General features: G+C 38.5%; 2 protein-coding genes across 9 annotated transcripts in view; one reads left to right on the top strand and one right to left on the bottom strand.

The window, feature by feature from the left end:
• FXR1 (FMR1 autosomal homolog 1) overlaps nt 1-13,827 on the bottom strand; it is a 67,714-nt gene that overhangs the window by 26,920 nt on the left and 26,967 nt on the right. For all 8 annotated transcript variants that reach the window (XM_030822858.1, XM_030822861.1, XM_030822859.1 and 5 more), the window contains 5 exons: nt 5,249-5,320; nt 4,692-4,840; nt 4,373-4,466; nt 3,843-3,959; nt 1,712-1,882 (listed from right to left, as the gene is read on the bottom strand). In XM_030822858.1, the coding sequence (XP_030678718.1) occupies nt 1,712-1,882; nt 3,843-3,959; nt 4,373-4,466; nt 4,692-4,840; nt 5,249-5,320 (603 nt within the window). The remainder of the gene's footprint in view (nt 1-1,711; nt 1,883-3,842; nt 3,960-4,372; nt 4,467-4,691; nt 4,841-5,248; nt 5,321-13,827) is intronic.
• DNAJC19 (DnaJ heat shock protein family (Hsp40) member C19) overlaps nt 1-13,827 on the top strand; it is a 53,045-nt gene that overhangs the window by 36,734 nt on the left and 2,484 nt on the right. The window lies entirely within an intron of this gene.

Genomic DNA, 13,827 nt, shown 5'->3' with positions numbered 1-13,827 from the left:
CCAATATAGGAGGATCGTTTAAGGCCAAGAGATTGAGACTAGCCTGGGCTCACGCCTATAATCCCCGCACTGTGGGAGGCCAATACAGGAGGATCGTTTAAGGCCAAGAGTTTGAGACTAGCCTGGGCAACACAGGAAACCTCCATCTCTACAAAATATAGAGATATATATTTAAATTAGCCCAGCATGGCAGCACATGCCTGTAGTCCTAGCTATTCAAGAGGCTGAGGCCAGAGGATGGCTTGAGCCCAGGGGTTGGAGGCTGCAGTGAGCTATGATCACACCACTGCACTCCAGCCTGAGCAACAGAATAGACCCTGTCTCTTAAAAAAAAAAAAAAAAGCAAATAAAAAATTTTTTTAATTTTAAAACCATAGCTCAAATTATTCTGTGCACACTACATGATACACCATATGCAATCAACATTTTTTACAATGCATCCAATCCTTAAGAACTATATTAAGGTAAGCACTATTATTATTTTATAATGAGAACACTTATACAAGGAAGTAACAAACTCCAAGCCTACTCAAAGCGGCCTACTTAAAGTGAATTCCAATCCAGGCAGTATGACTCCAAAGCCCATCTTTTTTTTTTTCCCTCCTCCTTCTCAACAAGACAGGACCTTGCTCTGTCGCTCAGGCGAGACGACAATGGCATGATCATAGCTCACTGCAGCCTCTCATTCCTGGACTCAAGTGATCCTCCTGCTTCAGCCTCCAAAACTGCTGGGGTTACAGACGTGAGCCACCATGCCTGGCTGTCTTAATTACTATGTTATACTGTCTACTTTTAAAGGTTTTGAAATTAAAAGTGAAGCTTCTAGTCAGCTTTAATATGTGAAAGCAGCTGTTCATAAGAGCTATGTATGAAAAGTCAAGAGACAAAACTGTCATACAAAAAAAAACTCCAGGCCAGGCATGGTGGCTCACGCCTATAGTCCCAGCACTTTGGGAGGCTGAGGCAGGTGGATTGCTTGAGCTCAGGAGTTCGAGACAAGCCTGTGCAACATGGCAAAACCTTGTCTCTTTAAAAAAAAAAAAAAAAATCCAGTTACTCAAATTTGAAGGATGGTCTCAATTTACATATATAAAAATATAGATAAGATGCATGTATATGTATATATATAAATTTACATATATTTTCCTAAACTCTATGTTGCCCTGGCTAGATTCAAACTCATGGGCTCAAGCAATCCTCCTGCCTCAGATTCCCAAGTAGCTAGGACTGCAGGTGTGTGCCACTGCACCTGGCTGAGTAACATTTTAAAAAAAACTTACTAATTTTCTACCCCTGCAAACATCATGATTAACCAGTGACGAAGTATTATACAAACTCAAGTTCTAGAAAAGCTATTCTAATATATGCCATTTACTCCTGCCAGTGCCTGGCACACAGTAAACATTCAAAAAAAAAAAAAAATACTTCGATATTTGTTATGGGTATAAAACTGAAGCAAACTCAGAAGCAGTTAAGAAACCTCAATAAAAAAACTACATATTTAATTATTTAGTAAATCTTTCACTCCCCTCAATACAAAGTTAACTTCAATTCAGCTTCATAAGTAATGACTACTAGGCTGACTTTGATACTAATTGAATAAATTCTACCTCAAAAGTGTTTCACTGGAAACTGCAATTTCAGATAAAAACATAATCAAACAATAGATGGTTAATACACCAAAGGCCAAGGCAGGAGAAAGAGAACTTACCTCTCCGTAGATTCTAAATGTTCCAGTATCTTCATCTAGCTCAATGGCGGTAACTCCAGGAACCTTCCTAGCTTGCTGGATGTTACTACCATGTGTTCCTATTGCCAGGCCCATTAAATCTTCTCTCACAACAAATTCCTCATGAAAAGCTGCTGCAAGTTGTTTTGTGCACTAATAAAAAAAGAAAATTAGTATTATAAAAGATCAAAATACAAAATGGCTTTTTTGTATGGTTTGGTTTTTTTCCAGACAGGGTCTCACTCTGTCACCAAGGCTAGGGTGCAGTGGCGTGATCATGGCTCACTGCCAACTCAATCTCCTGGGCTCAAGCAATCGTCCCACTTCAGCCTCCTGAATAGCTGGAAATACAGGCACGCACCACTGAGCCCAGCTAATTTTTTTTTTTTTTTAATTTATTTTTTGTAGAGAAGAGCTCTCACTATGTTACCCAGGCTGGTCTCGAACTCTCGGGCTAAAGCAATCCTCCCACTTCAGCCTCCCAAAGTGCTGGGATTATAGGTATGAGCTACCACACACGGCCACAAAATGTTTTATTGCACATCCATGTTCATAGCATTATTTACGATAGTCAAGAGGTGAAAGCAACCCAAATCCACAGACCAATGAATGAATGAACACAATGTGGTATACACATTCTGCCTTAAAAAGGAAATTCTGACACATGCTACAAAGATAAAACTTGATGCTAAGTAAAATATGCCAGTCACAAAAAAGACTAAAATTATTTTACTTACATGAGGTATCTAAAATAGTCAAATTTATCGCAACAGAAAATAGAATGATGGTTGCCAGGGGCTGGGGAAAGGGGAAAATGAGCAGCTGTCTAAAGGGTATAGATTTGCAGTTTTACAAGATGAGAAGTCCTGAAGATTGATCAATAATGTAAACACACTTAATACTAAGTGTACACTTAAAAATGGTTAAGATGCTAAGTTTTATATGTACTTTACCACAGTGTAAAGAAAAACCCGAGAAGAAAAAATCACCAAAAACCCACATAAATTTTAAAAAAAAGGCCAAAACTCAGTCTCTTAAGAAACAAAGGAAACTCATCTAATGTCATAAAATGAATGGGGAAAAGAAACTGTTTTATTCGTCTATTTTATTAGTCTAAAACACTTTTCCAGATACAGGCAGATCTGTTCACATATCCCTTGTTCAGAACTTTTACATTAATGAGAACATTTCCAAATTTGTCCTAAGGATAATAAACATATCTTAATTTCTCTAAGACACCACAGTGTGTGCATGCACATGTGTTCATCTAGATCTAGAAAGTGTGAGTGAGTGGGAAGAACAAGTATCCTAATAGCGTAGCAGGGAAGAACAGGACAAAACAGAGTACCTTAGGATAAGACAGAGATATAATGATTAGCTTAATATTTTAATACTACATGCCACATGATGCCTCACTCCTAGTCCTCCTCTCCTCTCACACAAGAGTTGTTACAGTGAACTAGTTACTGATGAAAGGTATCATGTCTGACAGACGACGAGGCAGTTAAAAAAATAAAAAGGTTAAATACAAAGTAAAGAACTAGCAATACAGTCTACTGAGTATCCCTAGTTTCTTAGCTCTTTGGCACCTGTCATCTAAGTCCTACCAACAAGTCAACAGGCATTTAGCAAAGGAAAGGCTATGTTTGATAAAAGGTAAAATGGAAAAGCAATTCTTCTACAGACACGACAACTCCAAATAATCACGAAAACAGAGGTCCTAGGCTTCCTTCGTTTGAAGCAAGGAACTTGAAAAATATGAAACTAAATGGGGGCCAGGTTCGGTGGCTCATGCCTGTAACCCCAGCACTTTGAGAGGCTAAGGCGGGCGATCACTTGAGGCCAGGAGCTCGAGACCAGCCTGGCCAACATGGCAAAACCCCATCTCTACTAAAATACAAAAATTAGCTGGGCTTGGTGGGGCACACCTGCAATCCCAGCTACATGGAGGCTGAGGCAGGAGAACCACTTGAATCCGCCAGGCGGAGGTTGCAGTAAGCCAAGATTGTGCCACTGCACTCTAGCCTGGGCAACAGAGCCAGAATCTGTCTCCAAAAAGCAAACAAAAACTAAATGGGACACAGAAAACTCTTTTGTAAGTAAACCCACTTACTTCTAAATGCTTAGTGGCCTCTTCATTTCTGGACATAAGCATCAACTTCGTACGAATACTTCGCAAATGCATGTCACTTAAGATGTTTACTCTCTTCACAGTGGCTTCACTGGCAGACTATAAACAAACAAGCTAATTACTCAAAACTTTAATCATTCTTCCAAATAGCACAAACACCATCCCATCTTCTATGCAAACCCTTCCTTACTTCTCATCTACTACACTTCTTTCACCTAACACTCACTACTCTGAGTAATCACACTTTCTTTTCTGAATTCCTGTATTATTTAGATCTGCTATTCAGAATATGTTTGATTGGGGGAAAATCCAGAATCTCACACATTAAGAATTTTATGATGTTAAGAATGTAAAGTAATTAACATTTTATAGCTGCAAATTTTTCTCCCACACTGTATTAATAAATTCACTATACACTAAGTTGACCTTAGCTTTTCTCTTCTGAAATATGTAATTATAAAATCTGTGCAATACCCATTAATAAGCTACCTTATAATATGGTATTATCTTACCAGTATCATTAGCTGTGTTGTTTCTGGATGGTAAAAAATTCTGCATGCTCCTACTGCTTTCTTAAAATCTTTATGTGCATTTTCATTAGCACACCTAGAGAGAAATTAATTTATGTGTAAGAACTCAATAACAGATTAAAGTCAGAGGAGAGTCATAATACAAAGTCAGTGTTTCATTTTGACATCCCCCACTAAAACCTTTGTTCATTAAGATGATTTTCCGTCAGCAGGTTTGATTGGGCATTAGGGAAAATGTTTTGTAGGACTGAAAAATCTTCTTAATTCACAAAACAATTCAATAGTAAATAAAATTACTCACGCCTCTCTCAAATCCTCAGGAACATCCACTGTGCATTTAAAGAAGGTATTTTTTTTGACAGTTTTATTTTGATTGACAGGCCGAAGTCGTTCAAATGTGACTATTTCATTGTAAGTAGCGTCACAAGCAGCATATTCAATGACATAAAACTAAAAGACATCAAAATACTTTAAAAATCCCATCTGAACAAAAATAATGAAGTTTAAAAGTTCTAATTACCTTGCTCAGCTTAACCAATGGACCCTCCCCTCCATGTGGCATAAAATACTAAGCACAGCTTAGCCGCATCAATCTGATTTGCCTAAACTAGATTACAGGTTCTTACAAGCATGAACCTTGGTGGTCCTTACATGCTTGAGGTGTACCTCTGGAGAGCAGCTTTGGTGTTTGCCAATACAGAACACAAACAGAAATTAATGCTAATGGAAATGTCTGATCAACTATTTCTCAGGTAGACTTTAGAAATAAAACTAACAGCTGAAATAAGATTTACAAAAACCAAGCACTGAGGTACTTCCTTAGAAACTAGTCACAAAGCAAGTGTGAAGAGTACTTACTTCTCCTTTCATCATCCGAACTTTAGCCAACCACCACCCACATGGCTCTTGGTCATTTGCTCTTGAATATACCTGAGAAGAAAAAAATGCCTATATCCATTCATCCCAAAAGATTTCAATGCTGTAAATAATGACTTTTTATTAATACCCAATCCCATTAAACTTAAGAATCAAAAATACTATTTTATTTAAATTGGTATATTAAATGCAATTTAAAGAAAGTGATATGTACACTTAAATTTACTACTTAAAAATAAAACTACACTTTTTTGAGCAATTTAGCTTCTTGGAAATTAATTCCATATTCATGAGGTTTACTAAATGTAAGTATTATTTTACAGAAATGCTCTTACAAAGGAGTTTTAAATAATGTAAAACACAGGTCTTCCTGTTTCTGTCAACATTGTTAATATTAAAAATTGTTCTCAAAAAGTGATTAACCTAATTTTTAAATTCCATCGAAGATATGACATTTAGATCCCTTGCAAAAGAACCTAAATCAAATGTACTAAAATTGTTTAACTGAACAAAAAAATTACATTCAGTCCATCTAGCAGAATACATTAAGTATCTTACAAAATTCCTATCCAGGCCAGACACAGTGGCTCACACCTGTAATCCCAACACTTTGGGAGGCCAAGATGGGTGGATAACCTGAGGTCAGGAGTTCGAGACAAGGCTGACCAACATGGAAAACCCTGACTCTACTAAAATACAAAAATTAGCCGGGCATGGTGGCAGGTGCCTGTAATCTCATCTACTCGGGTGGCTGAGGCAGGAGAATCACGTCCAGGGGGCGGAGGATGCAGTGAGCAGAGATCACACCATTGCACTCCAGCCTAGGCAACTAGAGCAAAACTCCATCTCAAAAACAACAAAACAAAAACTATCCACAAAAAAACAAGTCATATTCTTTATATCCATAAATATCAGTTTTATTAACATTAATAGGTCACAGAAGCTTTCACTTGGGATTAGAGTTATTTCTTATGACACAGCAGAGCTTCTTTAACGTATTATATTTTCAATATAGAGAAAGGTAGAAAAGGAGGGCTGAGAAGAAACTAAGAACCAATAAAAACCAAGATTGACTGTCCTTGCAGAGATCATCAGCGAAACCTATCAGTGGATGTAAACAGCCATCTGGGAGATAAACACAGACAACTAAAAACAAAGACTTTTAGAAAGCCTGAAGCTTCTATCAGGATGATTTGAGAGTAATCTTGGAAGTGGCAGGAATACTGGAACTGGAAATCAATAAACCAAAACCTACTAATGAACTTTATTGTACACCATGATTAGAAAAAAGCTATGAGAAAAAGCAGGAAGTCCAATATACCAATCAGGGTCCGTTACACTCAATTTTAGCTTTTCCATTTCTTTTATAAACAGATCTAACTATTCAAAGGGATATCTCATGACTTACATTCTTCCTTAGACATATTCCAAAAAACAAGAAAGTTTACTTTTCTAAGACTAGAACAGAACTCACCCTTATTCTGTAATTATTATATGTATCCACTTGGCCCTTTTATAAATGTAAAGTAGAATCTAGTTATCTTATTTTTCCTATATCTTGAAACACTTTACAATTTCATCAACATTCATCAGTTATTCTCAGCTATGCTTTAAATAAAGACTAAAATGGAACAGGGGAATGATGGCATCACCTAGAGGATACAAAAGTGAAATAAACTGTTAATGTTCATACAGTTTCCTTACTGCATAGCCTGAGGTATCAGATCTCTTTCAAAACAGTTCAGAAAGACCAAAGACACCATCCTTGTAGTCTGCTTTTAGCTACCGTTGACCAGTTGATAATTATGAATTTATTTTTCACTCATAATTGCGAAGAGAAGAAAAATTTACAGAGGAAGGCCTTTCTAATTATTAGAGGTATCAGACAACAGATGCAAAGAGATAGCAGCATACTAGATTCTACTGATACATGTGAAACTATCTTACAAAGCAAAATCTCAGACTATCAAGTCTTCAGATGGTGACATCTTAGATGAATGTTCTCAATGTATTTCTAAGGAGAAGAGGGAAAGATGATGTGTATTCTCATCCAGTTAATGACTCAACTGAGACTCCATCATGCAAAATCCTCCAACAAGAACCCAGATCATCCTGGTTTGCTAAAAGGGTATATGACAGTATTCTTCCATCTTTTAAGATGTTTGTGGTCAGGCGTGGTGGCTTACACCTATAATCCCAAAACTTTGGGGAGCCAAAGCAGATGGACTGCTTGAGAGCTCAGGAGTTCAAGACCACCCTGGACAACATGATGAAACCCCATCTCTACCAAAGATACAAAAGAAATTAGCCAGGTGTCATAGCGCGCACCTGTGGTCCCACCTACATGGAAGGCTAAGGTGGGAGGATTGCTGGAGCCTGGGAAGTTGAGACTGCAGTGAGCCAAGACTGTGCCACTACACTCAAGCCTGGGTGACAGAACGAGACCTTGTCCGGGGAAAAAAAGAAAAAGTAAAATAAAAATTGAACATAAAACTTTAAGAAATGTTTGTGTGCCAAAACGTACTTTGTAAGTGGAAATATCAAAAGCAGATGTGTATACAAAGGTAACTAGAAAAAGATAATGAAATGCAAAAATATTCAATAGTCAATCCAATTGACTAAATATGCTAAAATTACAGCACAGAGATGGCTATCCCTTCTTCAACAGAATGAGATGCCACTAAAAGTTCCAAAGTATTCAAGGACTGCATTCTGATGATCCAACTGTAAGAATAACCAGAATAAGCTAGAATTTATTAGAGATGTATTTTAAATCTGCTATCAATATGTATTAAGATTGGTATGTTCTAGGTTCATGTATAACAGTGAGCAGTTAGTTACATTTAGAGAACTGCATTCATTGTAGATACATATATAACCAAAACCTGGAAAATATGAAAAAGTTGGATTTGCTATGTTTAAACTCTTACCAAAATGTCTAATAAGGCCATGTGTGGTGGGGCTCATGCCCATAATCCCAGTACTCTGGGAGGCTGAGGTGGGCAGATCACTTTGGCTTCAGAGTTCGAGACCAGCCTGGACAACATGGTCAAACACCATCACTATGCAAAATACACAAGTTAGCCAGGCATGGTGGCATGTGCCTGTAATCTCAGCTACTTGGGGGCCTGGGGTGGGGTGGAAGGATCTCTTGAGCCCAGGAGGTCAAGGCTGCAGTGAGTTGTGTTTGCTTCACTATACTCCAGCATGGAGTCAATAATGGCCTTTAAAAAAGTCTAATAATGGCCGGGCACAGTGGCTCATGCCTGTAATCCCAGCACTTTTGGAGGCTGAGGCAGGAGGACTACTTGAGCCCAGGAGTTTGAGACCAACCTGGACAACACAGGAAGATCCCATCTCTATAAAAAAATTTTTTTTTTTAATTAGCCAGGTGTGGTTGGTGCATGCCTCTAGTCCCAGCCACTTGGGAGGCTGAGGACGGAGGATCACTTGAGACTGGCAGGTCAAGGCTGCAGTGAGCCATGATCATGCCACTATACTCTAAACTGGGTGACAGAGCAAGACCCTGTCTCAAAAAAAAAAAAAAAAAAAAAAAGGTCTAATAATGACCTTACTACCCTTTCATTCTTTCTGCTACAAAATTATTTGGTAAATGATCAGTTATGACTGTTTTCCCAAGTATACTGAGGGTTACAAAAAGAATATTCTAGGCTGGGCACGGTGGCTCACGTCTGTAATCCCAGCACTTTGGGAGGCCGAGGTGTGTGGATCACCTGAGGTCAGGAGTTCGAGACCAGCCTCAACATGGAGAAACCCTGTCTCTACTAAAAATACAAAATTAGCCAGGTGTAGTGGCACGTGCCTGTAATCCCAGCTACTCGGGAGGCTGAGGTAGGAGAATTGCTTGAACCTGGGAGGCGGAGGCTGCGGTGAGCTGAGATCGCGCCATTGCACTCCAGCCTGGGCAACAAGAGCGAAACTCTGTCTCAAAAAAAAAAAAAAAAAAAAAAAAAAAAAAAGTATATCCTAACAACCAAAAGAAGGTGCCCATACAAGTAACTATCTCAGAGAGGTAGCTTGAATATCTCTTGTTAATCTGTGGGTAAATCAAGCCTCATTTGCTGAAAATGTTATGTCTTAAAACTACCTAACCCCCTTATTCTATTTTCACCAAAGCATAACCATTCATGAATCTGGCTTTCTAAATAAACCATTCTCAACTGCCTGGAGGCTTTTGTCACTGAACAATGAAATGCTGAACTCAATTTTAAACTTAATATCCACTTCTGTAAGCTTAATAACTTCACCCCTGAAAGACCAAGTTACTCTCATAAAGTGACTAAACCTAAATTCCTAAGCCTGAATCAAAACACTACAAATTTGGCCGCACAGCCCACACCTGTAATCCCAGCACTCTGGGAGGCTGAGGCGGGTGGATCACCTGAGGTCAGGAGTTTGAGACCAACCTGGCAAACATGGCAAAACCCCGTCTCTACTAAAAGTACAAAAATTAGCTGGGCATGGTGGTGGGCGGGTGTCCGTAATCCCAGCTACTTGGGAGATTGAGGCAGGAGAATCGCCTGAACCTGGGAGGTGAGCCAAGATCACACCACTGCCCTCCAGCCTGGGTGATAGAGCAAGACTCCTTCTTAAAAAAAAAAAAAAAAAAAAAAAAGGTGAGCACAGTGGCTCACACCTGTAATCCCAGCACTTTGGGGGGCCAAGGCAGGTGGATCACCTGAGGTCACGAGTTCGAGACCAGCCTGACCAATATGGTGAAACCCCGTCTCTACTAAAAATACGAAAATTAGCCGGGCATGGTGGCGAGTGCTTGTAAATCCCAGCTACTCAGGAGGCTGAGGCAAGAGAATCACTTTAATATAGGAGGCAGAGGTTGCAGTGAGCCGAGATCATGCCACTGCACTCTAGCCTGGTCGACAGAGTAAGACTCCATCTCAGGAAGAAGGAAGAAAAAAAAAAAAACCCCACTTATAGTGCTATGGATCAAATCATATCCTATACAAAATGAAGAGTATATCTCACACAATAAAATATCACTTTAATAAGCCAGCATTAAAACTGTGCTCTAGTGTACTATATCCTACATGTTAATTACTGAATTGATTTACAAATATGTCATTGAATAACAGTGCCCCACAGAAATTCCTTTTCTTCAGATTTTACTTAACTCTGCAACTATTTCACAGCAACAATTCACACTCTCAAATGGCCCACACACTGCTCTAACATATTAAAATCCAGGAGACTGTGGAGTAACCATGATGAGAAGCCTAAAAACACAACAGCACTCATTTTAATCACTATCGTTTTATGGAGTACAGGATGAAATAAATAGGAAGAATCAAATTCCAAAAGCCTCTTTCAGGATTCTTTCCACCAAATGATCCCAAGTCAAACTCTGTTTAAAAAAAAAAAAAAAATCTCTAAACTCAAGCAAACAAATGTGAGTGATTTAAATGTAATTCCAATCTGGATCCTAAAGTCATCAATTTTTCATTGAAGTTCATAATGTTCAACCTATGCCTTTTTCTTTTTTTTGAGACGGAGTCTCACTCTGTCGCCAAGGCTGGAGTGCAGTGGCGCAATCTCAGCTCACTGCAAGCTCCACCTCCCGGTTTCATGCCATTCTCCTGCCTCGGCCTCCCAAGTAGCTGGGACTACAGGTGCCTGCTACCACGCCTGGCTAATTTTTTGTATTTTTAGTAGAGACGGGGTTTCACCATGTTAGCCAGGATGGTCTCCATCTCCTGACCTCACGATCCGCCCGCCTCGGCCTCCCAAAGTGCTGGGATTACAGGCGTGAGCCACCGTGCCCAGTCCAACCTATGCCTTTCAAGTAGCCAAATTAAGAATAAGTATCAAAGACAGAGAATTTTTACCAGTCTTCAATAAATTAACTATATTTCCATTTTTCCAAAGAAATTTTCCTAGTATTATTTACTATTAAACTAAATAATCAATCATAATCCATTTTCAACACGTGAAATACATTTATTGAGTACTGCTATTACGTATCTGCCATTTTGTATTATTACATTTTAAGAAGAAAATGCTCATTAGAAAAGTTTAACATCTGGAATGAACACGTATGATTTCTCTACCTAAATAATAGTATTATCTCATTCACCTTTAAAGCTGATACTTTAACAAATCAGTTTCCTACCAACTTTCTTTACTATATCAAGTCCTAGAAACTGGCCACTCTGCAAGACAAAAACAAGTAACAAATATGTTCGTCTCTCCTTTATGTGTGAGCATTTCCCAAGCAGTAAGACTGACAATGGTCTTGGTATCTTGGTATGATGAGAAAAACCACATCTAAATACAGACAGCTGAAAACTTCAGACTGGCCAAAAGAATCAAACTTAAAACTTTTTAAAAAGTAGACTAAATAATCCATGTATATCTTTTATATAAATAAAATACTGAATTAGGCTGGGCATGGTAGCACACACCACTTTGGGAGGCTGAGGTGGGCAACTGCTTGAGCCCAGGACTTCAAGACTCGCTAGGGCACCATGGCAAAACCTCATCTCTACAAAAAATACAAAAATTAGCCCAGCATGGTAGCACACGCCTATGATCCCAGCTACTCAAGAAGCTGAGGCAGGGAAGATCCCTTGAGCCAGGAAGGTCAAGGCTGTAAGTGAGCCATGATGGCACCACTGTAGTCCAGCCTGGGTGACAGAGTAAGGCCCTGTCTCAAAAAAATAAAATTTGGAAAAAAAAAAAAAATCTAAAAAGTTGTAAAAGAAAGGAGTGTCTTACCTCAGATAATTTTTATTCTCTTTTTTAATCCAATTTCTCTCAAGGCGCCTATCCCAACATTTTAATATAATATATAGATATATAACCATAATGCCTGACAATCCGCCATATGACTAGAAAAGGAAAGGCATATGCCACAAGAACAAAAACTTGCCAATTCCTATTTTAACTATGAATACTAAACCAGAAAACCTCACAGTTCAAAAACAGGTTTTTAAAATTTCAAATATGCTAAATGCAAGGAAGAAACCTTATAAAAAACATTATCAGGGCGGCGCGTGGTGGCTCAAGCCTGTAATCCCGGCACTTTGGGAGGCCAAGGTGGATGGATCACCTGAGGTCAGGAGTTCGAGACCAGCCTGACCAACATGGAGAAAACCCGTCTCTACTAAAAATACAAAATTAGCTGGGTGTGGTGGCACATGCCTGTAATCTCCAATATTTGGGAGGCTGAGGCAGGAGAATCACTTGAACCCAGGAGGCGGAGGTTGCGTTCAGCCGAGATGGTGCCATTGCACTAGAGCCTGGACAAGACCGAAACTCCATCTCCAAAAAAAAAAAAAAAAAAAAAAAAAAGAAAAAGAAAAAGAAACCAACGCGTTATCACCTTAGATGTCAGGCTTACTATGTAACATGTCTATGTGTGTTGCTTATATATTACTTGCTGAGCAAGGCAGATATCTGAAAAAGCAAAAATGTTACATGTGAAATAAGGGAGGAGGGATATTTCTACTGCCCTTCCAAGAGCCCAAAACACTAGATACCCAGTGTAAACGAAATCTAAAGAACTCTTCATTTTCACATTACCTTCAAACTTTACAGGCTGAGCATATTTTTCTAGCAATCTTTAGTCAGCAAAAATCAATCATTAAGCAAATACTTATGAAATATTTACTATTAAGTGTTATAAAGATTTTTAAAGAGATGCCACCACTTTTTAAAAGGCAAATAAAAAGCCACTAATTAGGTATAAAAATAAATATTTCCATTTTAGACCTTTTCAAAATTAAGTTTCTACTATAAATCATATAATGTCTTCTTGGGTCCACTGCTGGGCCATGACATTACTTTATGTGCTGTAACTTCATGTAAATTTCCTAAGGGGCTAGAAAGGCAAACCCTGTATTTAAGCAACCAATATATTTTTAATGTAACAAAATGTTAGTGTAAACCATATGAAACTGTCAATACTTAACCATTTCTGACCTACAAGAATGGAAATTTCTTATGGCTCAAGTCTTTAAAAATCACCTTACAATCTTAATAAAGCTCTCTCTTGGATCATTTTTGTTCTAAATTTATTACTAGGGGCAAAGTCACCTTTTCTTTCCTTCAAAGAAGGATTCCTAGAGCTGCAGAAGAATGTTGTGAGACTGGCACAAAACTGACCAAACCCTGTGAATACATTTGGAAAAACAAAAAATGAAACTCATTATCAGCTTCCCAACCTCCAGACTAACCTTGGACAAGCTAATAAAGTATTCACAGTTAAGAAGAGGACACAAACTGTTTTGTGACTCTGAAATAATCTGTTTAAAAAGCATGATGGTAGAGCTTCCGGGCTGGTGAATCTATTGATGGGCTGGAAATGTGGCATGCTCAAAGAAGTCATGGAAGCTCTACTTTCCAAACCCCTTCCCTCACCCTGACCTTGCCTCATGCATCTCTTTCATTTGGCAGTTCCTGACTTGTATCCTTTATAATAAACCAGTAAACAATCGAGCCTTACCATCTGTAAGTATGATTGAAGAATGTCAGTTTACCTCTGGTATTTTGCACAATCCCAGAAAAATCTTAAGAAAAAGTGTTTA

The sequence above is a fragment of the Nomascus leucogenys genome, chromosome 11 (genome assembly GCF_006542625.1).
Source record: "Nomascus leucogenys isolate Asia chromosome 11, Asia_NLE_v1, whole genome shotgun sequence".
In the NCBI taxonomy this organism is placed as follows: Eukaryota; Metazoa; Chordata; class Mammalia; order Primates; family Hylobatidae; genus Nomascus; species Nomascus leucogenys.
The sequence above is the reverse complement of the archived record's forward strand: the minus strand, read 5'-3'. Positions and strand labels throughout refer to the sequence as shown.